The following is a 27,911-nucleotide window of genomic DNA, read 5'->3' on the forward strand; positions in this document are numbered from 1 at the left end:
GGAATGTTGAAAATATAACTAGTGTTGATGTTCATAATGTAATACAAATGTATAAATGACGTACTAATTATATTCATTTATTACATTCATTATTATTATTTTATTTATAGTAAAAGCATGTTCTTCATGCTTATAGGATCAATTGAGTAAAAAGAAAATTTATTATGAGTCAAAGAAATGCAATTAAGTCAAAGTCCCATTTGGACTTCTTATAAGAAAAAGAATTTTTTGTTTGTTTGAGTCATAAAGTCAAATTGTCATCCACAAGACCAAGTCTACCCTCCCTCGACAAGTCGGCCTAAAAGAGCTAGCCATTGGACCTCGTGGACAACTACAAATACAAGACACTTCGAACTCATTCATTCACTCATCCAACACATCGATTTTTGTGGCAAATACATGAATAAGAATAGTGAAGTAGAAGAATAGAGAAAATTCATATTTTCTTTTGCTTGCTTTTGTTCACATGTGCAACAATTTTTGGGCAGCTCTACCAAATTACAGGTCCGAAATTCTGTGATTTGACAATATTTGACCAACGTTGACTTTGACTTGGTAGGAGGAGATTTGAAGGAGGAATGTGGGAAACTTGTTATTCAAGGCCCCATGAGAATGTTTTCAATGCCAATTGTGTCAACATTCTCTTCTAGTTTTGATTTGTTTTGTGTTTACACTAACCACTACTTTGTTTGATGTTGATGATGCATGGTGTCCTAATCTCTAATCTCCATCACACAATGACTAGCAACTTACAATCTCAATGTAAATGCAGTGATAAACACACATATGAACAATGAATCCTACATAACAATATTGAACTAGATCACTCAATTACGGGGTAGTTGTCTACTCATGCATTAAAGGTTAGAATGCATATTTAGAAATTGTAATTAAGAGCGATTAGCTTTGCTCTCTACTACTTAGCGCTTGATTGGCTTACTAAAACTTCCTCTTGATTTTGATTTAGCTCAGATTTGGCTAGCATGTTGTCCAATCAAACTCTAATATCTATCATCATATTTATTCTCCCTATCGAATCTCATCTTCTTAGACTCTTAAAACCCCAACGTCATTATTTGACTTCATCTTCTTTATACCATAACACTCCAACTTCCTTCAATGTAATGTTTCACTGTATTGTAGCATTGTTCTTATTCTTTTTGCTTATCAATATATTGGTCATAACATTCATTGATACATTTATTATCTTGATCATGATCGGGTTAATATCATCCAACCACTCTATATTCATCTATCACACACTTACTCCCTCTGAACCAAAAAAAACATGTGTTATCTTTATCACATTTATGGTTTAGCATTTGCCCATACTATCTCAAAATGTGGGGTTGTGCACATTTACACCCATAATAAAATATTTATTATATACTTTACATCATCGTAAATAAAACCATACACGAGAAATTAGTTATTCATCATAAAACGGGCTTTACCCATCTTTGTTTATGGCTAACTAAGCCAGTATGCGAAAACACCATCAAAATTACAAATTTCTCTCGCACCTACCCCATCATTTGCCTTCCCTCCAATTCGAGTTTGTCTCCATAAAGAAAGCATTTGCATAGGATTGTTTGCGTTGACAAAAATAAATTGAAGAGCCGAAGGGCGGTTGGGGCTCTAACCGACTTCACCTGCAATAAACGGGCCGAATTGCTCTGTTCACCCTCATTTCAACCCCTCTCTCGGCCGGTCTTCGTCCCGCAGTTATCATCCCATGTCCCGCGATGGCTCTGAAATTCAGCATGAGAGTAGTGTGCATGGATTATTACATGGCCACTCCTATTCCAGAGGTGGATATCTGCTACAACGCATTTCATGGTATTCTACTCATCAAATGGCTTGTGAAACCCTTGAATTTTACAGCACTTTGCCTGTCAAATTCCTTTTTTTAATTTATTTATTGCTTTTATAGTTAATTTGATGGTCTTCCGTGTTGTTGACAGGTCAAACAGTGGCAGAGGTGCCCGTGATAAGAATATATGGCTCTACTCTCGCTGGTCAGAAGACTTGCATGCATGTTCATGGGGTTAGATTTCGAGTTCTTTTATTCAGAAGAATTTTAAGAAATGATTTTAATAGCTTGCATCTTTGGACTTTTGTTGTATCAGCAAGATAATTAAGAGCACGGGGTTCGAACTTGCGACGATTGGAAGCAATTCCAAAACCTTTTCCTCACTCTAGTTAAGTAGGCACAGTATAAATTTAACACAAGAATTGACTTCCTCGGGCAATCAGGCTTTCTACTTGTTAAATGTGCGCATAGGTTTCATTGGAACATGATCGCAGATAGATAGGCATATTAACGTGGAACAAAAGTTTGTCAAAGGATACGTGCCTTTGTATTAAGTTTCCTTTTGCATATTATAGGCATATTAACGTGGAACAAAATCTTATCAGAGGATACGTGCCTTTGTATTAAGATGCAATTGCATATTTGCATAACATCTGATAGGCCAATTATGCTGGAGGGGATGATAAATAAACAAAAAACTCTGCATTATAATTATGGCCAATATCTTTACATTGGATGTGATCCTACATGATTCTACCAGAAAGTTAGACAATAAGCATCTCTGATGGTTATTTTTCAGGTTTTTGTTTTCAGACACACTCTCTCTCTCACATACGCATGCTACATATAGAAGGAAGGGGATGGTTGAAGAAGCAAACATAAACACCTTGCAACTAATTGATCACTATGTTGGTAGGGGCTTGTTACTGTTTGGATTGTCTGGATTAACAGTCAAGATGCTAGGGCGGACAAGTGCATACTTAGTGTCATCTTGGCACGAGTCCCCACTCTTTAAGCCAACTTCTAAACGAGCCACTAGAGGCTTCTTTACACAACAACAATACTCCACCACAAAATCAATTGACAAGTGCCTACGAAATCTTCTTTGGGTGATTGGGGTCTAGGAGTTAATTTGAATAATTGCCAATCTGAAAATTTATTAATCACTATGTTAGCAGGTAATCTGTTACTCTTTGGATTAACAGTCAAGATTTTAGGGCAGCACTGCATAGGACAAGTCTCACTCACTGTCATTTTGGCATGAGTCTCCACTCTTTAAGTTGACTTCTAAAAGAACCACAGGAGACTTGTCCTATGAAATCAATTGACTAGTGCCTATGAAATCTTTTTTGGTTGATGGGGTCTAGGAATTGATTTGAACAATTGCCAATCTGAAAATTGATTTACTATAGTAGAAAAGTGTAGACCAGCAACCAAAACATTCAATAAATGAAAAAATAACCCCTCAAAAATGCACAAAATTGAGTGTGAACTGTCCTCACCAATTTTAGGATGAATGGCCTTGATGTTACCTTTGATACGATGTTGGAAACATAGTTTTAAAAACCGGAACTGATGACCGGATTGGTTCACCTAATAAACTAGGTTTCAAATCGGCATTGGTCAGATCTCAATGAATCGATTTTAAAAAATGGAAATAAATACAAGTACACAAGTACATGCTCAACACATTACAGATCATCAACTGAATGAAACAAAAACAAACACACAAGTGACGCTGTTGTTTTTGGACTAATGTCCTCGGAAAAACCCAATGCGGGAAAACCGGTGCTGAGGGTTTGATTTATTAAGCAGTTTCAAAATACAATTTGGGTGCCAAATCTGGCTCACCCAACAAAGGAAAATCTCGGCAGTAGTACCTCTCTACTCGGAAGCAGATATTCCGGCTGAAACCCTGGATAAACACTCCGACAACTGCACAGCTCCAATCTACCCCATGAAACCCCAACGTCAGCCTCTAGGGACTGCGTCAGTGTATCTCTGGCTCAGCGTTAGCCCAACGTCACTCTGGCTTGGCTTGCGTCAGCATCTGGAGGTACTGTGTCTGTCCTCTGGCCCTCTGCGTCACCCATGCTAGCCCTCTGAGGCACTGTGCAGCTCTTGGCTGCCTCTGCGTGAGCCTTGGCTAGCTCTGCATGAACCCTTGGCTGCTTTTGCGTCTCTCTCTCCGGCTACTGCGCTGATCCTATCAGTGCTATCTCTCAACTTTCTCAGCAAACCCAGCCCTAGAAAGTTGAAATTTTGATCTCTTGTGTGTTCTCCAAGTGACCCTCAAGCCTCCTTTTATACTTTTCTCGTTGACAAATCAACGGCCGAGATTAAGTCCCTAATCAACGGCTAAGATTAGATCTAGCTTGATCTATGACTTTTGGACCATTCTAACACAATTTTATATTAATTCACATTAATATTTTATTTTCCCTAAGTTTAGACTTAGGGACTCCATTAAAAATATTAATTATTTTAATATCTCCCAAACTGTTTAGAATCTGCCCAAACCCTTTTATTGGAGATCTCATGTGTCTTAGCCTCTCCACCAATTTTCGTGGCTAGAGCACATTCGATGCTACCCCAAATCAACACTTCCTCTTAGCGAGGACTCTGCTCTAGCAATACTTCTCACCGAGTATCACCCTGATCATCCGCCATCGGTCCTTGTGCTGATGCTAGGCCTGCTGCCCATCATCTGCACTGCTGCATCTTGTACTGCTACCCATGGCCCTGCCACTGCTACTGCTGCATCCGTATTGCAACTCCCTCTCATCCTATTGCATCGTGCTGCCCATAGCATTGTCACTGCTAACCACTGCACTGTAACCCAGTTACTGAGAAGTAAGTAACTGATCTCCCAACTCTGACATCTTCGTCAGGCTAGAGACACCCATGATGCTGAAGCTCCCTCTGTCGCTGACAAGAGATCCCTCTCTGACCTTTGCGTTGCTGCAACAACTCTGTGCATCTCGCACTGTTGCACACCTCTCTATGCCATCCTGCACTGGTGCAACACTCCCATACTTCTTGCACTGTTGCCTCACGCTGTCTTGGGAACCCTGCACTGTAGCTCCCTCTGTCGCTCCATCTGCATCTGTCTCTACTGACATCCGCCAGTACTGTTACTTCTCTTCGGGGCTCTCATAGCAAGGTCTAATCCAAGAGGATGGGTACCTCGAAGATCCCATCCTCGAAGATCTTGCCCCTCATCGCTTGTAGTCTGCTTGACTATAGCTCAATGTCTCCCCACTTTCACTCAAGTGGTATGTGTGCACTCATGGCATAGTCATCGTCTGTCTCTACTTCCTTCTCTGCCCTTGCTGGCACAACCTTGGTCTCGGAGGCCTCTCCCTTGCTCTTCTTCCTTGCACACTAGGTCGCATGATGACCCAGGTCCCCATAGTGAAAGCATTTGACCTTGGAGAGGTCCTTCTTTTGTTTCTCTTGCTTTCCCTCAGATGTTAGGGTAGCATCCACCTCCTCCTTCCTGATTCTGATCCCCTTGTCGCTGCTTCCCGCCTTGCTTAGCCTTCTGATCTCTTCTTGGCGAAGAGCAACCCACATTTCCTCCCAATCTGGAAGGGTCGTCTTGCCCAGTATGCTCTGGACAAACACCTCCTAGTCTCCTGAGACTGCGTTCATGGTTGTTCTTACCATCGATTCTTGATCCGGTGTGGCCCCTATGGAAGTCAGCTAATCCTGAATCTCCTTCAATCGACCGAGGAAGGGGTCGATCTGTTCTCCCTTCTGCATTTGGTATGATCGCAACTGATTTTCTAGTAACATCCTTCTCTGCACAGAAGTATGCTGGTACAATTTCTTTAGGGCCTCCCACATCTCATTTGCCGTGTCCTTTTCAACAATATGTGGTACTACATGGTCCTTGATCTCGTCAAGGATGATGCTCTTGGCCCTCGCCATTGCCTCCTCGTACTTGTCGTTATCAGCTGGGTCAACTGGGATAGCTATCGTCCTCAAGGCAAAGTGCTTGACACGATTCTTGTCTAGAACGGATAGGATTCTGGCCTTCCAGACTACGAAGTTTGAGGCTCCATCTAGTCTGTCCTGGTCTCTTACTTCGTTCACTGCCATCTCGTTGCTCCTCTACTTCCCTCCTGGAAGTTTTCGGTGTGACTCCCTCTGAGCCTCGATTTCGCTCCTGGAAACCCTTCTGCCAATGTCGAGATGCCCCCACTCAGATTGCCAATGCAGCGGCATCACTGATCCGGATTTTTCGGCTAGAAATCCTTGGTAGCAACTCCCTCCTCCTTGGCCTTGCCCTATTAGGTACTGTTTTGACTACAACACCCCACCAACTACACTCGGCAACTTACCCACAACCTCCTAAACCCTAGCAAATTGAAGGTTAGAGCTCTTAGGCTCTGCATTATCCCGGCAAATCAGCTTCCTCAGTCAACTGCGTCAGCCCTCCTGGCCTTTGTGTGGCTCTGCATGAGCCTGTCTTTGCCTCCCTCAGCATCTGCGCTGCCTCTTCCTGGCTCAATCTTGATGATGTAGGCACTATGTCACCCCTTTCTCGCTGCTACTTTGCTAGGAACAACTTCTGTCACTCGGGACAATTGTTTTTTGCCATTGCTGCTTTGCTCGGCTGATGTCCTCAGTTCTTGTGTGATTTGCAACCACGCTCTGATACCATGTTGAAGTTTCTAAGTCTAACCTGTTAGAAACCCTTCATGTACTTTACTGATTTATTCCTACCTACTTGTTCTGTTAATTAACAAGTTATTTACCATGTAAATACTGGAAATAAATACAAGTACATGCTCAACACATTACAAATCATCAACTGAAGGAAACAGAAACAAGCACACAAGTGATACCGTTGTTTTTGGACTAATGTCCTCAGAAAAACCCAATGCGGGAAAACCGGTGTAGCTATTTGAAGGTTTGATTTATTAAGCAGTTTCAGAATACAATCTGGGTGCCAAATCCGGCTCACCTAACAAAGAAAAATCTCGGCAGTAGTACCTCTCTACTCGGAAGGAGAAATTCCGGCTGAAACCCCGGATAAACACTCTGGTAGCTCTACAGCTCCAATTTGCCCCACGAAACCCCAACGTTAGCCTCTAGGGACTGCGTCAGCCTCTCTCTGGCTTAGCGTTAGCCCAGTGCCACTCTGGCCCTCTGCGTCAGTCCTCTGGCCCTCTGTGTCAGTCCTCTGGCCCTCTGCGTCACCCATGCTAGCCCTTTGAGGCACTGCGTAACTCTTGGCTGCCTCTGCGTGAGCCCTGGCTGGCTCTGCGTGAACCCTTGGCTGGCTCTGCGTGCCTCTCTCCGACTACTGCACTGATCCTCTCTGTGCTATCTCCGCCTCTTTGCTTCTGTATTCACTGCCCCTAAGCAACAACTTTGATCATTCTCTCAACTTTCTCAGCAAACCCAGCCCCAGAAAGTCGAAACCTTGATCTCTTGGTGTGTGTGCACTCATGGCATAGTCATCGTCTGTCTCTACTTCCTTCTTTGCCCTTGCTGGCGCAGCCTTGGTCTTGGAGGCCTCTCCCTTGCTCTTCTTTCTTGGACACTGGGTCGCATAATGATCCAGCTCCCCATAGTGGAAGCATTTGACCTTGGAGAGGTCCTTCTTATGTTTCTCTTGCTTTCCCTCAGATGTTGGGGCAGCATCCACCTCCTCCTCCTTGATTCTGATCCCCTTGCCGCTGCTTCCCGCCTTGCTTAGCCTTCTGATCTCCTCCTGGCGAAGAGCAGCCCACATTTCCTCCCAATCTGGAAGGATCGCCTTGCCCAGTATGCTCTGGAAAAACACCTCCCAGTCTTCTAAGACTGCGTTCAGGGTTGTTCTCACCATCAATTCTTGATTCGGCGTGGCCCCTATGGAAGTCAGCTAATCCTGAATCTCCTTCAATTGACTGAGGAAGGGGTCGATCTGTTCTCCTTTCTGCATCTGGTATGATCGCAACTGATTTTCTAGTAATATCATTTTTTGCATAGAAGTATGTTGGTACAATTTCTTTAGGGCCTCCCACATCTCATTTGCCATGTCCTTTTCGGAAATATGTGGTACTACATGGTCCTTGACCTTGTCAAGAATGATGCTCTTGGCCCTCGCCATTGCCTTCTTGTACTTGTCGTTATTAGTTGGGTCAACTGGCATAGCTATCGTCTTCAAGGTGAAGTGCTTGACACGATTCCTGTCTAGAACGGATAGGATTCTGGCCTTCTAGACTACAAAGTTTGAGGCTCCATCCAGTCTGTCCTAGTCTCTTACCTTGTTCACTGCCATCTCGCTGCTCATCTACTTCCCTCCTGGAAGTTCTTGGTGTGACTCCCTCTGAGCCTCGATTTCCCTCCTGGAAACCCTTTTGCCAATGTCGAGATGCCCCCACTCCGATTGCCAGTGCAGCTGCACCACTGATTTGGATTTTTCGGCTAGAAATCCTCGGTAGCAACTCCCTCCTCCTTGGCCTTGCCCTATTAGGTACTGTTCTGACTACAGTACCCCACCAACTCCACTCGGCAACTTACTCACAACCTCTGAAACCTTAGCAAACTGAAGGTTAAAGATCTTAGGCTCTGCGCAATCCCGGCAAATCAGCTTCCTCAGTCAATTGCGTTAGCCCTCCTGGCCTTTGCGTGGCTCTGCATGAGCCTGTCTTTGCCTCCCTCAGCATCTGCGCTGACTCTTCTTGGCTCAATCTTGATGATGCAGGCACTACGTCACCCCTTGCTTGCTGCTACTCTGCTAGGAACAACTTCTGTCACTTGGGACAATTGTTTTCTGCCGTTGCTGCTTTGCTCGGCTGATGTCCTCATTTCTCCTGTGATCTGCAGCCACGCTCTGATACCATGTTGAAGTTTCTAAGTCTAACTCGTTAGAAACCCTTCATGTACTTTACTGATTTATTCCTACCTACTTGTTCTGTTAATTAACAAGTTATTTACCATGTAAATACTGGAAATAAATACAAGTACATGCTCAACACATTACAAATCATCAACTGAAGGAAACAGAAATAAGCACACAAGTGACATCGTTGTTTTTGGACTAATGTCCCCGAAAAAACCCAATGCGCGAAAACTAGTGTAGCTATCTGAGGGTTTGATTTATTAAGCAGTTTCAGAATACAATCTGGGTGCCAAATCCGGCTCACCCAACAAAGAAAAATCTCAGCAGTAGTATTTTTGTTTATCAAGAAGTTTTTTGCTTCATTGGTATCAGAAGAAGTTCGTTCCTCAAGCTCTGTTGATCTTCCGCTATCTCTGCCATCCGTCTCCGCTCCATTGCCATTCTTTGTCCACACGTCGTCTGCTACAATTACCCCGCTAACGTCTCTGCACTCAATCCGCTGCTGCGCATTCCATTTCCGCTGCAATCCGCTACTTATTCTTGGCCGACCCCATCTCGTCCGTGCACTGTTCACCGCATCCATTCCCAACGCCTGTGCACTCCCTCACATTGCGGTCACGCTGTTTGGTTTCCGCTGCCAAGTCCCTCGCTGCAATCTTCGCCCCAAACCCTCCGCTCCGTCGCTACGATAACCGCGTTTCCGCTCCATTGCACACCAGTCATTTGACCCACACCGTGCCACGTTCTGCCAGTTGTTTTGTTGCTGCCGTAATTAAGATCGAACTCTGGGCAAGTTCCGTGTGACCTGCGGTTGTGTGGAAAACAATTGCGATGATAACGCTGAAGGGGACCGATAATAACGCAAAAAAAAATCGAAGGGTTTGAATAGTCAATGGTTGACATTTCCATTGGGACGAGATTGTCCATTACGTGACTGTCCATTCGGGTATTGAAATAATTATCGAGTAATACGTGACTGTTCATAGAAAACACACACACACACACACACACACACACACACACATATATATAAGATATATAATATATATTATAATTTAATTATAAATTATATAATATATAACTCTTTAATTTAGTTATAAGTTATATATAAATATATAAAAGTTAATTTAATTAATTAAAATTATTTTAATTAATTAAAAAGTATATATATATATAAATGTTAATTTAATTAATTAAAAGTTATATATATGTTAATTTAATTAATTAAATTTATATGTATAAAATTTATTTTAGCTAATTCAAAAATAAAAAAAGGAGAAAAAATATTTTAGCTGGCAAATAAATACACACCCCCGCAAACCCGCTCAATGTTGACAATGACAATGGCGGATTTCCAAAAAAAATTGTTGGATGCGGAGCATAAGATAAATAGCAACCACGATGAGGTCAATAAAAGATTAAATGAATTCTACATCAAGCTTGGGGAGCAAGCTGATGAAATCAAAAATCTTCACGATACGACAATTCGAATAGAAATAAAGATGGAAAATTACCATGTCCAGACAGAAGCAGGCATCAAAGATGTCTTAACAATGCTGAAAATTTTGTGTAAAAGGTCGAATTGTACACTCGAACACCTACTAAAAGAAGGTGAAGAGAATCAAGAACACATCTCGTCAGATTCAACAAAGTCAACAGACTCTCATGACAAAGTTGAATCCCCAAAAAAATCAGCGACACCCCACCAAGAAGCGAGTAACACAACCTTTACAAACAAGCAACTCTGGGATAACTTTACCAATCAACACCCTTTTTTCGCTCAACCATTAGCAACATACCAGCGAAGGGCAAAAGTCGAGATGCCTAAATTCGATGGAAACGAAAAAAACAATGTTGCAGGGATAAATAAAGCAGAAGAATACTTTGAGATATATGACATCAATGACGATGACGAAAAGCTCAGGCATGCATCCATGAAAATGGGAGGAGAAGCATATAACTGGTATATGTGGTGGAAAAAAACAACACACGTCATTAGCTGGAGAAAATTTAAAGATGCATTCTTTCAAAGATTCCAAGGTGTAAGAGAAGAAGAGTTCTTTTCAAAACTCATTAAGTTATGACAAAAGGGAAGTGTGGACGAATACACTCAAGAATGGGAGACCTTAGTAACACGAGTACCTAGGTTATCGGAATCTCGTCTAATTCAATCATATGTCTCAGGACTCAAAACCCATTTACAAGCAGAACTTGAGATGCATGACATCACATCAATAGAAGTAGCAAGACGAAAAGCAAAAACAACTGAAAAGAAATCCGAACCAATATTTTGGTCAAAAGCGGAAAAAACATATGCAAGACGAAGGATACCCCAGTATGTGGACTCAAATAATACGAGATATGTTCCACCACATCGTCGTGAAGATGAAAAATCTAATGTGGAAATGCAAAGGATAAAAGAGGGTAAATGTAAACGTTGTGGTGAGAAGTGGGACCCCAAACACAGATGTGCTAAAGGAAAAGAACCAAAGTACCTATATAATTGTGAAGCAACCAATGATTCAAACAGTGAAGATTATGAAATAGAAGAAACAGAAGATGCCCCAGAATTCTCACCAAAATTAGATGACGGAAGTATTCCGCAAGTGTCATTATTAGCTATGACAGGTATATCACAACCTCAAACCTTAAAGTTAAAAGGACACATAAAGAAGAACAACGTAGTGGTTCTCATCGACTTTGGTAGCACACACAATTTTTTAGATGCAATTGTGGCAAAGAGACTCAATATTTTTTCATTTCCCTTACCAAACATGAAAGTGATGGTAGCTAACGATAAGAAGATTGAAAAGGTGGGGAAATGCCATAAGGTCAACTTGCAGATTCAAGACTTTAATTTAGAGTCTCCGTTCTTCACGGTACTGTTAGGAGGAGTAGATGTAGTCTTAGGTATTCAGTGGTTATGAACTTTAGGTACTTATGCTGCCAACCATCAAGTACAATTTATAAAATTCAAATGGGGAGGTCACAAGTACAAACTACACGGATTCCAAGCACTAGAAAATCAATTTGTATCATCATCTCAGATGATGAAGCTGAGTCGAAAAGGAGCACCTGCTTATGTAGTACAATGTCACCAATTAGAAATGTTATCTGCAAATATGACTAGTGAAGAGTCACCAGAGATACAAGATCTAATTCAGAAGCATGAAAAAGTATTTCAAGACCGACCTATGAAAAAGCCATACCGATATCCACATCACCAAAAATCGGAAATTGAGAGATTAATTCAAGACCTTTTAAAGTGTGGAACCTTGATCATCTTGGAATATTTGATCAAGTGGAAGGACTTACCCGAAGAAGACGCTTTCTGGGAGAATGAATCATTCTTCAACAACATCCGTTGTTATTAATGCTTTGAGGACAAAGCAGTCTTTCGAGAGGAAGGCAATGCTATGTAAAAACTAATTAGTTTTAGGTTTATTATTTAATTTTAGGTTTAGTTAGACGAAAGGGCACGATCATAAGATCATGCCCTTTCCCAAAGGGTGTCATTGCGGTATATAAGCCAGGAACCTCATTGTAATCAATCATCATCTGTCAATTCATTTATTAATAAAATATTTCTATATATATTTCTGTTTATCAAGAAGTTTTTTGCTTCATAGACCTTTGAAGAGTGATGTTGTGCCTCCTCAATAATGGCCTGGAGTGTAAGGATGTGGTCAATGCTCTAATAGTTAGGTTGGGGTCCAGCATGTCCTTTGGCTTTGAGTAGCCTCCTCTCAAGCTCCCCCGAAAGCATCAAATTGGCTATGGCATAAAATTTAAAAATTATATGGCCTAACATGATTGTCTTGTAGTTGTTGGGATTCATACGAGAGCCTGATTAGTGAATCAAGTGGATAATATGATGCTACCAAGATTGTCAAAAACCCTTGTAGACTACATGGTTGAACAATTTGGCTAGGTCGCTATCCCTAGCACGAAGACCCTGTTTGAAAAGCTCTGCTTGGAATGAGTGTGAGTGCGACTAAGAAAGACTTGGATATAGAGAATGAGTGTGGCATTACAGCCAGAGAAGAGGCAGAGTGCAGGTCTGCTTGCGGTAGGAGAATGGCAAAGCTCAGAGGCTGTTTCAGCACGCGGGAAACATGGAGTTATCAGAACCAACAAAGTTCTGGTACCACTGCCAGATTGGGGATGAGCAACTCGAAGATTGAGGACATGTAACTCCACCTATCTGTGTTTTTATTAACTCAAAGCTGCATATATACAATGGGAGGTAACTTTTTCTTGCACATCCTATGAGAGACTCTTGGTCTTCATCCAGGCTCTCCAGTTCATGTACCTCTGTATTATGTACATCTATAACAATACAATAATCCAGAAGGATTGTGTGTCGAAAATACTTGTACTTTTGCTACGCTCTCTTCAAAGTTCATACTATAGTGACGTGGTTCTGTAGATCTTATCACTGCATCACCGTTCTCCAATTTTTTAATATTCGTTTTGGCACATTAATTCATTCTAATCAGGCAGTCAATATTTCCTGTTGTAAGTATGCATATGTACATTCTTGCTCAATTTCGATTTCTTATCGATGATATCCATCCGCAGCATCATGAGGCTTAATACTAGCCATAGAAAATTGTTCTCATAAACTTGTACTTTTTTTTGCTTCCATACTGATATAAAATTATGAATTTCTTCAGTTATTCTGGGTACTGTATTAATAATCGGGGGTTCAATATTAAATTTATTTGCCGTTTGTCTTTTTTTCTTCTAATAGGAATAATGTTGAACATTGCTAAGTGTTTGGAGCTACATATTAGTAAGCAAGGACAATGCGTGTTTCAGCTATATGGACTATGAATAATGACTACAAATGTCAAGTGGTTTGTGATTGGGCATGGTTCATCCCGTCACTTAATGTTCTTGGTATGATGGATAGTAGCCAATTACTCCTAAATTTTACGTAGGCTGCATTTCATTCTGGCCACTCTATTTTTTTTGTATATGGGCAAGTACATCAAGTTGTGATTGTAGCGTGTCAAGGAGATTGACCCATAACAAGAATATGTGGTTTTTGTCAATGGCTGAAAATTTAATTTTCCCAAACAGATTATTTGGTTGGAGTCGGGTGGTGGTGGCAGTGACGGGGATGAATGGCAGCAGTGTGAAGGAAAGAAAGGGATCGTGAAGTAAAAATTAGTAACACATAGCCAAGGATGTACACTAACACTACTTGTTCAAATCTGCATGGAATCTAATTAGAAATACTCAGAAATTACATCATTCTCCCTTCAATAGGCAGTGCTGTAACTGATTGATGATCATGACAGTACGGAAAGGAACAGAACAGTAGCTTCTATCTGAAAAAAGTTGTTTCCTCACAGAAACAAACATGGTAGTTCGTAATATTAAACTATAGAATGTTTATGGGCTTTTACATATTAATATGTGGGAATATACTTATATTCAACTAAATATCGTTAAGTATTTTATGGTTTAGTTCATTTCAAATTCAGAGGAGAATGGAAATGTTGTTTAGCTTTTACATTATTTCACATTTGTTGGGATGCAAGGTAAATTCATACTTTACTGTAATCATATGAAAGCTTCAGTTTAGAAATCCTGGTGATCTGCATCTTTACAAGTTCAGCATGCAATTTATATAATTTTGTGCAAATGACCGTTTTCTATTTTATAGTGTCAACTTTATGCTATCAATCTATCTTTGCGCATGCAACATATAGTTGTGGAAAAAATGTTTTAGCCCTGCTAATTTTGTTGTTGTGCTGGTTGACAAAGTTCTAGGTTTTTCATGTTAAATTTATCCTGCTTCAGAGGGTTGCTTTTCATTTAGTTTTAATAATTGTTTTCTACTGAACTTATGCAGGCTTTCCCATATCTCTATGTACCATACGATAATGACTTGCCTCAAAATCTTCAAGAAGGCTAGTGCTCTTAGCATCCAAATATTTGCTTTATGAATTTGATTTTGCTTTTCAAATTGCAAATACTATGACATCTTTTTTCCCACCATGTGTTTCTGTTTTCTCCATGAAGGCTCAATTTTTGACTTTGATTGTTGTTTATGTCTTTTATCTTAAGTCCCAATGGACGATAGTGGCTGCAAAATTCATCCATTATGTCCACTGGTTTCAAAGGACTATGTGAAGTAGTAAAAAAGTAAATAGTATGTTGTCTATTCAGTCCAAAATGCAATGCATTATTATTTGCATAGGAAAATAGAAGCTATTTATACTTTTTATGTGAGAAGTTTCTCATGCAAATGTCTGATCCGGAATCTCTATAATAATAGAATAAGATATTTATTTCAGGCTTGAATTAACTATAAATTTGCTTTTGTTGGTTTATGAACACTTCTCACTTCATGTCATCCTTTGCCTGCTTTTCAAGTGAAGGGATCCTTTGTGGTTGTTCTAGTCTGAGTGGATGTCCCCTTGTCATCCCCAGAATCCCTTATCCTTAGAACAACTCATACGACAGTTTACTTTTATTGAATGATAAGGCTTGTCAAGATTTAAGCACAGCTTTCCACCACAATCAATAAGCATGCAATAAATTAATACATGTGCTTTTGTTCTTTGATGGGCAATGCAATTCGTGGCTAATTCACTGGGATTGGCACTGAATCGCTATGTAACAAGGATAACTGTAATAAGAATTCCTCACCTCCCATTTATAGATTTATTTTTGAAAGCTTCCATGCCTGAGCTGGATTTAAGGTGACAAGAGGAAGAGTTCCATAATTTATTTATGTGCTCATCTGCTGAACAATCTGTATTTTCTACTTATCTGCTGAACATCCATCTGAATACTTCTGCTTATCTGCTGAGCAGTGAATCTGAATTACTTGGTACGAGAATGATTATGCTACTGCCAGATGTCTTGTGGGCAGCTTATTCCTCCAGGTGATCAGTCTGCCTAACCAACCTAGCACTAGGTCAATCCATGTTCTGGAGAGGGATTAATTACCTTTTGCCTATCCATTGGTGGCAATGACTTGGAACTCTAGGAAATTATGTACTTAGGCCCCTTCTGTCCATGTCACCTTAAACCCCTTCACTTTCAATCTTGATATTTTCTCTTCAACTCTGTGCGTGTTTCCTCTACTTGACATAATACTTCTCATACACTTCCATTGTGAAAAAGAGAGAGTCTAGTTAATAAATTAATGTCAACTCCCAAAAGGCTTGGTGTGATGTACCTTACAGTACTCACAGAGTCGAAATATGCCATTGGCATTCATAACTTAAGGGCACAAGACCACATAGTCCAAATGACATAAAATAAATATATTAAAATTTAAAAACAAAATATATCTATATCTATATCTATATATATAGCAGATGTGTTAACACCAAATTTTCCTACACAATTCTTGGTGTTAAGTTCTAAGGTGTGTTCGTGGATATTATATGGCGTGAACTCAACATCACTGAGCTTAACATTTGGCATAGGCAGTTTGTGGACATCATATGGTTGAACTCAACTTTTTGGAGTTGATGGTTTGTAAGAACCCTGGCTGTATGAGTACCCCTATTCCAGCCCAACCTTGTTCTAGAGTTGCAATGTTGGAGATTATCTAGCAATCTGTATTATAGGAGGAAAGCATGTGCTATTTTTTGCAAGTTTCCAAAGATCTATTTTTAGCAGCTTTTCCCCAGTCATTACAGGATGTATGGGGGATGAGGATAGTGAGAAGGGAATTTTAGATCTTAATTCTGTTATTTTAAGCTGTTTCTTTTTTCAGAAACTTGATCTTTTTCAGTAGCAGATGAGACCTAATGTTAAGTTATTCAAATAGGCACATTGAGATTTTCAAGATTTATAGTATATTACTTTATAGTTGATTTTCTCGTTCCAATATTTTTATTAATTCTAACTAACTTTTATGTATATTACTTTATATTTATATATATATACACACATATAATTTATACATATATTATAAGAAAAGGTCCTTTATATAACTAATTCCCATTTAAATACTAAATAACTTATAATTTTAATTATCAAACAATACCTTTTTGACTAACCATTAACACCATTTAAATTATTTTATATATTTATATATTTTTTATTGGTCACCTAATATAACTAATTTCCATTAAATTTTAATAATTTTTATGACTCTGGTCCTAAAGTCAAAATTAGCAGTTGGTCAAGATAGCCGTTGGAGGCTCTGCTCAGACTATTTAACATGCTAAGATGGCTCTGTTTCTTCAACTTGTCCTTATGATGAACCACACTAGTTGGTTCGAAACGCGTCAACAAATGATTTATCTTGTGATTTAAGCCGAAGAATTTCTCTTAAAGATTTATAGTGTTGTAAAATTATATTTTTAGAAATTTTATCTTTCTTGAAATCTAAAGGCAGATTTGGATCCAAGGGGGCTTTGTTTGTGCGAGGTTTTGACGTATTTTTGGCCTTACTCAAAGCTAGTCAATTTTTGTCAAACTAAGTTATAAAAATATAAATTTGCTCTTTTAGAATATATCACATTTTTGGAGCTCAATTTTGAGTATGGAGCGGGGGTGAATTTTGGTTGCATTTAGAGTCTATTGATTTTTGGTTTATTTTTAGTGGTGAGTTTTTTTCGATTTGGTCCTATTTTTTAGAAACCTAGTATTCTATATGATATTATTTATGTCCAACATGTGACCACTAATGTAGGTCAAAGGGACTGTTCAATTGGGTCCTATTTATTAGAAACCTAGTATTTTATATGATATTATTTATGTCCAACAAGTGACCACTAACGTAGGTCAAAGGGACTGCTCAATATAATGATGCCAATACATAGTGGGAACCCTAAAGAGGATCCTATGAAAGTAGAGTGCAGAAAGCAAGAATGTGAATAACAGTGGGGTAAAGTTTCACACTATTTCAATAAATTTGGATTTCATATCAATTTGGAGCATTTCAGAAGATACTTTGTGGGCCCTATTACCCTTGACCCATGCACTTGGGTAACTCCTAGGAGGAAAAAGTTCTCGTCTTTGGTCAGCCAGCTAGCCAACAACTCTATGATGATCCTCATATAGCTTCACTTCAAAGCTCTCCACTTTTGGTTCGGTTAGTGCTTTCTCCCATCTAGCATACTTCTTGAAGTAAGGTGGGTCACATATCGAGAGGTACACTAAGCATTTCTATAATCATGTGCTTTCGTTTAATGCTAAGGGCATTCTAATATGGATCATAGGTTGAGTTGAATGATTGACCACTTTTGATTGTATCCTTGTTCCCACAATTCACCTGGGAGGTTATCATTTGCCCCTAGTCTTGTGTGACCTTCCGTAAGGCCTTTTTCTTTCCACTGTGTAGGAGGGACAAATAGGAGGCATTGATTGATGTAGCTTGCCCAAGGTAATTCATACTTGCCAATTTTCAGCTGTCCTTGTATCCACTTCCATTCTTTGGGCTGATTGTCATTTGTCACTATCACTGACACCCTTTATTCACATCTCTGAGTTAGGGTTTGGAACTTTGCCCTAAGAGTTTGATGTAATCGAAAGAAATATAAAAGCATATATAGCCACAAAAGAACAAAATTGAAAAATGCAAAAGATGGCTTGGAATAATAGTAAGCACTGTTGAGATTATAGCTTGGAAGCTTGAAGGTGATTTTGCATGGATCAGGTGCCATGACATGTAGCGAGTCACTTTAAATATCTCCTACGACAGTTTATTAATGATTTTCCTAAGTCAAGACTTTGGACGACAATTTAATTTAATTGTTGGGTATTTTTTATCAAAATGGAAAATAAGTTAATGACAGATTAAGTGGTAGTTGTTGATCTTTTGCTTGAGATTAGGATTTGATCTTTTTAATAGGAGATTCGAGCCAAAGGAGATGCACTTTTGATTTGGCATGAGTTTGGATTCAATGGAGCGTAGAATTTGACAGCGAGAGTGAGAAAAGGCTAGATCGAGATCAGGGCAAAGTGAGATCAACAGAGAGGCCGAGTTTCATTGTACGTAGAAGTTTTTTGTAATATTGTATTTGCTGAAATATGCTATTCAACCCTACAAATTTCAAATTTTTCTTTGATTATTTTCGTTGAACACTTGGTGAATATATATTTCAATTTCATCAAACACTTGTAATGCAAAGTAATGAACACTTTTAGCAAGAAGATATGAAGGGAAAATTAAAGGCTTTTATTAACTTGATTGGAAGCTTTTATAATGCAAAATCAATGAAGAACCTGGAATCCATTTCCAACAATAGAGTAGACCAGCTCGACCCACAAGAAGAGTGAAACCAACTCTTTGAAAATGGACTCAACCTAGAAAAACAAGTGATTCGACCCCCTCAACAAATTAATCTCGGACTCAACAATTTAGTCCCTAATAGATAACAAAACTCGACCCCTCAAGATGATCACGATTCACAAACCTAATGGAAGAACTCGGCCTATGGATAACAAACTTGACCTTTAGGAAACGAAATAACTTAGCCACCAATTGATGAGTTCGGCCTCTCTGATTTGCAAGTAGTAACTCAGCGCAAATACTGAACTCTACCAACTTAGAATATATTCGACCCTCCAATAAATGCGAATTTGGCCTATCCTATTGATCCTCGTAGGATATAGTCCTCGATAAAGGGGAAAACCCAAAAATACCCAAGGTTGGGCAAGTTTTGGGGTAGCTAGGGCAAAAGGCTCAAGGTGGGGGCTTGGTGTGAACATCACTCAATTAATTAAAGAGAAAACCCCCTAATAGAAATCTATAAATACAAGAGGCCTAGAAGCACTTGAGATATCATTGAATTGAAATTGAATTGTCTTTGTTTTTTGAGCCCGAGGCTCTGAGTGTTTTAAGACGCCTTTTTCCTACTAATTTTGGTGGTGAAAGATTCCACCCTATTTAGTAAAAATTCTATTTTATCTTTTATTTTTCTCTGTTTTGGTTAAGCAAATTCTCTATGTTGTCCCATTGGTCAACAAATTATGCCCGGGAGTAGAGGTGATTGTTCAATGCCAACGCTAGATAAAGAAGGTTCTGAAATAGGGTGGCACCGTTGTTTTCTAAGGCAGTGTGGTTGTAGGGAAACAACGCACTAAGTTCAGGGGTTCTCACTCAGGTTGCAGCCTCAATGCCAACCCTAATCATAGAACACTTTTGGCATTTGAGGTGATCCTATGCGTTGCCCAGGACAATGACTTTTATTGAGCCACAATGGACCTATTTGATACGACGTGAAGTGTATCTAATTCACACCTAGCGGCAAGAGAGATGCTTCATTTGCTACCATAGGAGAAGCGAATGCGTTCACTATCCAGTGAGATTTTTTTTGTATAGCGAAGGAAAGGTGCCATGTAGTCATAGCGGCTCAAAATTTCTAATCTAGCACATAGCAGCTTAGAATCTAAAATTGCACATGCATTGGAGGACGAATCAGGCAACAAGAATTACAAAATTTTGAATCGAGCATGTAGCGGGTTGGAATTACGGAGACCTTTCGCAGTTGTAGAGGACTTGAAGGGAAATCACAATTGACTTGTTGAAGCCGTATTGGGTTACAAACACATTTCTGAGGCCGCAAATGGCGTCCGGTGGTGTATCATGGCGCAAGGAAATAAAATAACATAGTTCTGATTGATTCTAGAGACAAGCCTCAGACGGTTAAAAGCATAGTGGTAAGGGACAACAAGTTAGTGCGCTTTGATAAGGCACCATTGAACAAAGCAATAGGGCCAACACAAGGATTGTCCCAACCATAGGTGGAAGCTTGAAGAGAGAGAATGCCGCAAACCCCTTTGACAGTGAACCAACTGGACATAAGGAAAATAAAGTGACAATAGTAGTGAGTTATTAATTGGTACAATAGCCATAGAATTGAATAATTGTTAATAGTGGTAACTGTTGAAATGTCCAAGGGAAAATCTGGGCTATATTTTTCAGTATTGAAAGAATTGATATTATTGGGGTGAATACTGCTTATCTTTTACATTTGATATTTTTTGATGCTTCTTTATTTACCGTGTTTTGAATGATCATTATGGAAAGTGTAATGATTTCTGTGATATCAATGCAATATATACTCCATATTTTGAAACCCCAAGGGCAGAAAATCCCCTTGGGATACTACAGTGGTATCAGAGTTGGCTATCTTGCCAGCCTGGAGGGTGTTTGAAGATGGGACAGTTGTAAGCGTTTTTTGGCGAGAAGTAAGCAGAGTCTCGGAGGAAGTTGGAAGAGCTGCAAGTGAAAACTATAAAAAAATTGCAATATTGGAACAAAATGGCTCTTATAGAATTAGAGAAGTTGGACAGAAAGGCTGCAGCACCTGAGGAAAATGAATTGGATCAATCTCTTGAACTCGATGATAAGAGCACACAACAAAAAGCAGATAGAAGGAAATGGGACGATTTTTGGGCTAGCTACAAGAAAAAAAACAAATTGAGCTGTTGTCGCGCGGATTGGCACGACAACGCTCAGACCGGGGGCTGTCACTCCGATCCCCGATCCCTCCGTTTAAGCCTGTCTCCCGCGGCTAAGGGGGGTAGTCCCTATGAGATGATGCGACCAACTGTCGACCAGTTGGTTGGGAGACACGAGACACGAGCAAGATAAGCACTAAAGTGATTTGATTAATTGAGCAGACCAGTGCCTTAAGGGATGATTATAAAAACGATTACTGGTTAAATGATATAGAAACATGAACCATGAACAGTAATCATATGTTAACTTCGCATCTCGACTTGAAAATTCAACATGAAAGATATAACATGAGAAACCACTGAAATTGGCAAAATTGATTTTCCACAAAAAAAAATTCAAAAAATTTCAAATTTTTTTTTTTTTTTTAAACAAAAAAAAAGTTAATTCCTAAATTAAAAAATTTAACTTTCCTAAAACCTAAATCTAAAAAAAAAATAAAAAAAAAATTAAACTAAACCCAAAAATCCCTTTTTTATTTTTTATATTATAAAAATGAAACTTAAAAAAAAAAAAAAATCTAACTTAAAATCTATGCTAAAACTAAGCTATAAAAAAAAAAAAAAAAAAAATCAACCCAAAAATCCTTTTTTATTTTTTTATTTTTATTATTTAAATCTAAAAAAAAAAAAAAACTTGAATCTAAACTCTTTAAGATAAAAAAAAAAACAAAACTAAAGCTAAAATATTAAAACTAACAAAGTAAATCTAACTTAAACTAAATGAATTGAAATCTAATAAACTTTAAATCTAAAGTCTACGACTATACTAATGGATTGGCAATACTACGGTGAAGGAATAAATCGAAAACCAGGATGGCAGCAATAGATCGATTTCACGCAGCTGCCCACACCATTTCCTGAGCCAAGATTCGTGAGGGCATACACGACAAATCGATGTTTCAAATACACCCTAATCTACAGCGTGAGACGCGACTGAGTGCATGAATGATTCCACACTGCAAAGAATGAAACCGCAGATTGATGCTAAACCCTTCGCGAAAATGCAGGCTTTACCACGACTTTACCTGGCCCAAGAACGATGAGAGACGGCATACATGTGTCCAGCAGAACGTTACCAATGTGCAGATATCTAGATTGCTGAGGATAGCGTGAGATTGAGACAGCGGATTGGATTTCTGAGCGTTTTGCATGTAGGACGTAATCCCGAAATGCCCACGCCTGGAGAACGCCGAAAGAAATCGACCAGATCAAGATCCGATCTTCTTACCGCAACAGCTGCTCTTCTGATCGTGAATACAGCGACAGTGTAGCGTGGAAATACTCGATCTCCGTTTCCAAGAGCCAGCTATCGTGTGCATAAAAATAGACCAGCGTTCTTACTGTCCAAACTAGCGAAAATGCCCTCAATGTGCTTACTGCTCAGTTGACTTTAAGAATTTACAGCAGCGTTAAAACACCGATGAATATATTGCCTAGGATTATTCAGTATGTGCGTCGCAGCTTCTGACAGGATCACGTGATGGAGAGAAAATGTGTAGATTTTTTCCAGATCTGCAAAACCCTTGACACCGAAATGGTAACCTTGCAAAACTAAATTTTTCTTCTAGATCTTATGTCAGGTCTGTATCCTGCAAAACCCGGCAGCTACACGCAAAGATTTAAAGTAAAACCTTTTAAAAAATTACCTAAAATCACAAAAAAAAATTTGCAGTAAAACCCTAGATCCAGAAAAGATTTAGAGATATGGCCCCTTGACAGCCTGATTTAACAAATAATAACAGGAAATATTTAGAATATCAGATAATACTTCAGAAATCTCTCATGTAAACCAGAAAAGAAATTTTAAATGATAAACCCAGGGCCAAAATCAGCTAGGCTCTGCACAGAAAAGCCTGTGGGAGTCGGCTGGTTCAGCCTAGAACTTCCCCAAACGCCCACCAATATTCTCTATCAACAGGTTTTCCTGCACATCTCAAGCAACCATCAGCACAGAGAGAAGGAAAACTGCTAGATCTCAGTAAATAATGGAGATACCTGCCATTATTTCAGAAACCCTAGCAGCCTTCAAACCCTAGCAGGTGAACAAGATACCTGTGCTCACACTACTCAGAAAAAACAAGCTATGATTAATGGCTGAAATCCGAAATAATGCAGAAAATTTTAAGATCTCACAGCAATTCCAGAGAGTAACACCAGCACAATTTGGACCCCAAAGTCTTCTTTATTAACCAGAAAATCAGATTACACGAGAGCTTTTTCAGTACTGACTCACAGATCGAATCCCTCTGAAAATGACTCCTAGCACCCTATTTAAAGGAAATGCTCCAACGGCTAGTTCGATTGATCCATGTAAAAATGATCTCGACCGTTGATGAGGATCAAGACATCTCTTGATCTCATCCGTCGATTTATTCAATTAATTTTTTATTATTAGTTTTTAAATTTTTAAATTATTTTTTATTATTATTTTTTGAATTTTTGAATTTTTATTATTTTTTTATTTATTTCATTTTTTAAATTTTTAAATTTTTAATCTTTTATTATTTTATTTCATTTTTTAAATGGATCATCGAACTAAGCCATTGGAAACATCACCTAGGACCTAGGACTTAGGACTCACGAGGGGATTTAAAACATTTCTCAACCCTCAGGACACATTACATCATGATTTTTTTACAATTTACATCTCAAAGGGATGAACCCACTTAACACAGACCCTCATAGAACACCCAGTTCTGCGACACAACTATAATCTAGCAGACTAACATATAAGACTCTCCCAAACTTTCTGATGACGAAATCCATCCCGGCTTTGGGGTCAGGTTTGAAGGAAAACTCTGCCGATCCGTGGATCGGTGAGACAAAAAACCTTCCGGGACGTAGATTATCAACAGAAAGTTAGGTCCACCTAGGCAAATTACATACATTGACTCATGTCTGCTTAGATTATTTACAATTCATATATGCAGACTGGGTTTACAATTGAAATCCTCAAGCTGCTGATGACTGTAGGCTGGCACGGACACGTCGTTCAGGTGCTACCCCTTTCTGCCAAGAAAAGAGGGTGTACTGCATGGGAAGTTGACCAGTAGTGGTCAACATCTGGCTCTACTTGGGGACACGTTGCTGCTCTGTAGGAATGTGAGAATCCAGAATCTGCATCCATGCAACACACAACAAAATATAAGTAGCGTCCGTCCAAAATCATCATATACATTAAGCACAGGAAAGATAAAAGCTCTTCATTTATTAACTAACTAATAACATGAAAAGTAAATCTAATCCTAAAAACAGAAATGACATGCTGAAAAGACAAGGAGTAGGGATAGAAATACAATACAGAAGATGCCCCATGGCATCAGATATCATCTCTGAAGAACAGCTTGAGCATTTGGCCGTTCACTGGTAGATCAAGTGGTTCGCCATCCAATCTGCTCAAGTAGAATGAGTTTGGCCCAGCTATATCTCTGATGATGTATGGTCCCAGCCACAAACTATCAAACTTCTTATGTTTTCCCGGCTTTTCATTTTTGCGATCCCAGAGTAAAACCATATCTCCAACCTGCAAAGATCTAGATCGAGAGCATTTATCAAAGCTTTTCTTAATATTAGATTGATTTTTACATATAGCCTCAAAAGCTGTCCGACGAGCCTCATCTAATTCCACAATCTGATCTATCCTATTCTGAACAACATCTTTATTGGTGGAAAAATTTTGGAGAAGCTGATATGCTGGCAATTTTAGGTGCACAGGTAAGGTAACATCCAAGCCATAAACTAATTCAAAGGGAGATTTACCAGTAGACTTCTTCTTAGTAATTCTGTCTGCCCACAAAGCATACTTGATTTTGCTGTCCCAAGACTTCTTGTTATCTCCTACTATCTTCTTGATAATGGTTATGAGATTTTTATTACTTGATTCAGCTAAACCATTACCCTGAGGATAGTAATTCGACGAATGAGATAAGACAATGCCATATTTGAAGCAAAAAGATGTAAACTCTGAAGAACTAAAAGCCTTGGCATTGTCTGTAGTGATCTTAGCGGGGACACCAAATCTAGTAATGATGTTATTCTCAATGAAATCCATAATCACCTTTTCAGTGGCATTCTTAGCAGGAATGGCTTCGACCCATTTAGTGAAATAATCGGTAGCAGTTAAAATCCATGAGTAGCCATTGCTAGAATTTTCATGGAACTTCCCTATGAAGTCCAGACCCCAATGCTGAAAAGGTGCCTCTACGATAACAGGCTGTAGAGGAAAGGCAGCAAGCTTCTGCTTCCCAGTGAACAGTTGACAGGCTTGACACGTTCTAACATACTTGTGCACATCAGAAAAAATCGAAGGCCAGTAATAGCCAGCTCTCAGGATTTTGTGGGCGGTAGTTCTAGCGGCATAATGACCACCACAAAATCCTGAATGAAAATCGGAGATTAATCTTTTGGACTCAACATCGTCAACACACCTAAGCACTATGCCCTCAGGATTTCTCCATCCAAGGCCATCCTTCATAAGGCAGTACTTAGTGGCTTTTAGTCTAAGAGCCCTTCTCTTATGAGCGACTAAATGGTTAGGACATGCAAGATTGGTTAAGTAGTAAATTATGTCCTTATACCATTCATGCTCAGCTAATCTTCTCAACTCTGGCGAAGATAGATCGTCAAGGCAGAACAAACCAAGAGTTTTTTCATTACTTTCAGTTAACATTTGAGCTAAACCTTGGCCTTTGATCAGCTTGGTGGGTCTAATTTCTAAATCATACTCCTGTATCTTAGTAACCCACCTAGCACGAGTCCCTAAGCAATCAGTTTGAGTCAATATGTCTTTAACCGCAGAATGTGGGACGAAAGCAATGATCTTAGAATAACCCACATAAGTTTTAAAATGCTTAAGAGACTTGACCAAGGCATAAGCCTGCTTTTCCATGGTATTGTACTTCAATTCGGAGTTTTGAAGTGCTCTACTCATGAAAGCAATAGGCTGCTCGTGACCATCTTTATTCTTTTGAAGCAAGACACCGGCAATGGTATCCTCAGAAGCAAAAGAAAAAATCATGAAATCTTTGGAATAATCAGGACTAACAAGGACAGGAGCTTTCGCAATAGCAGACTTGATTTCTTGGAAAGCCCTTTTGCCTTCTTCCTGCCAGACAAATTTCACATCTTTCTTCAGAAGACTTTGAATAGGCTTAGCTATTTCTGCATAATTCGGGATGAATCTTCTAATAAAATTTATCTTTCCAAGGAAAGACTGAAGGGACTTGAGGTTATGCGGGAGAGGAATCTTTTGAATTGCTTCAACTCGTTCAGGATCGACCTTGACTCCTTCCTTAGAAATGATATGACCCAGAAGTTTCCCTTCAGTTACCCCAAAGACAGATTTAGCCGGATTCAAAGAAATTCCATATTCTCTGCATCTATCAAAAACCTTCCTAAGATGATCTATATGGCTGATACCATCTTTAGAGAAAACAGTAAGATCGTCTTGGTAAATTTCGATGATTTTCCCGATTAACCCTTTGAAGGCATAATCCATGGCCCTCTGGAAAGTAGCCCCAGCGTTTGTCAACCCAAATGGCATTCTAATGTATTCAAAAGTGCCCCATGGTGTTGTGAATGTGGTCTTGTGTCGATCTTCCTTTTTAACCCAAACTTGATTGTACCCAGAAAAGCCATCTAGCAATGACATCATTCCAGACCCAGTTACTCTTTGCAACAAAGTTTCCATGTTTGGTAAAGGGTAATTATCCTTTTTGCATGCCAGATTAAGGTTTCTAAAATCGACACAAAGTCTTATTGAACCGTTCTTTTTTCTAACAATCACCAAATTCGAACACCATGTCGAATGCCTAGTTTGAGCGATGATCCCTGCTGAAAGCATCTTAGCAAGCTCTTTCTGGACCAAGGGGGCTAATTTCGGATTAATTTGCCTAAGTTTCTGCCGAAAGGGTTTAGCATTCTCGTCCTTTAAAGGAATAGTATGCTCCATAACATCTTCCCTATAGCCTTTTAATTCATCATAGGAAAAAGCTAAAACATCTCTATATTCATGAAGTAAATCAGTCAACTTTTTCCTTTCCTCCAAACTAGTACCTTTACCAATTTTAACTATTTTCGGATTTTCAGAAGTACCAATGTTGATTTCGAGGTACTCGCCTGGGTCCATCTTGTTTTCTTCTCTAAGCTTTGTGGCATCATGCCGATCAAAATGTTGCTCCAAAGCAACCACATTTCTAGGGGTAGGATTTATGATATGCTCATGATTCAAAGATCCGTCCTCCTGAGAAATTATGCGAAAATCCTCAAACTCATCTAAACTATTGAGAAAACGAACGACTTGTTTTTCATCATTAAAAACTTGCCAATGCTCTGAGTTGTCTGGAACAGATGGTCTGAATATTACTTCCATTTTAATTTTATCGTTAATTAACTCGTCAGACAACTGGAAAGTGGTAGCAGCTACGGCAAGCTCATCCGCCAAACTATTTTGTTCTCGAGGGATTGCTTCAAGGTTAAGGGCATCGAAGTGCTCCATAGTATCCCACACAGCATTTCGATAGTTTCTTAATCTCTGATTTCTACATGTGAATTTGTTTTTAAGTTGCATGATAACCAGATCGGAATCCCCCTTGATGCTAAGCAATTTAATCCTCAAAGCTTTGGCCAATTCAAGACCCAACAATATAGCTTCGTACTCAGCGACATTGTTGGTTGCTTCAAATTCTAAACGATAGGCAAACTTTAATATGTGACCAAGGGGAGATTTAAGCACTACTCCCGCACCCTTACCATGACTAGAGAACGCACCATCGAAGTACATATACCAGACTTCATCTTTAAGATTTTTTACCTTAT

The 27,911-nt window shown here is 39.3% G+C and overlaps 1 protein-coding gene across 1 annotated transcript in view; it reads left to right on the forward strand.

Annotated features, from left to right (window-relative positions):
* The first annotated feature begins 1,483 nt into the window (after positions 1-1,483).
* The window catches only part of LOC149200631 (DNA polymerase zeta catalytic subunit-like), a 115,157-nt gene continuing 88,729 nt past the window's right edge, over positions 1,484-27,911 (forward strand). The window contains exons 1-3 of the mRNA XM_089399612.1: positions 1,484-1,839; positions 1,965-2,047; positions 14,515-14,572. Of these exons, the coding sequence (XP_089255738.1) occupies positions 1,746-1,839; positions 1,965-2,047; positions 14,515-14,572 (235 nt within the window). The 5' untranslated portion in view covers positions 1,484-1,745. The remainder of the gene's footprint in view (positions 1,840-1,964; positions 2,048-14,514; positions 14,573-27,911) is intronic.

The sequence above is a fragment of the Pinus tabuliformis genome, chromosome 2_1, assembly GCF_031772625.1.
Source record: "Pinus tabuliformis cultivar Carrire ecotype Pingquan chromosome 2_1, CPIR1, whole genome shotgun sequence".
Lineage (NCBI taxonomy): Eukaryota > Viridiplantae > Streptophyta > Pinopsida > Pinales > Pinaceae > Pinus > Pinus tabuliformis.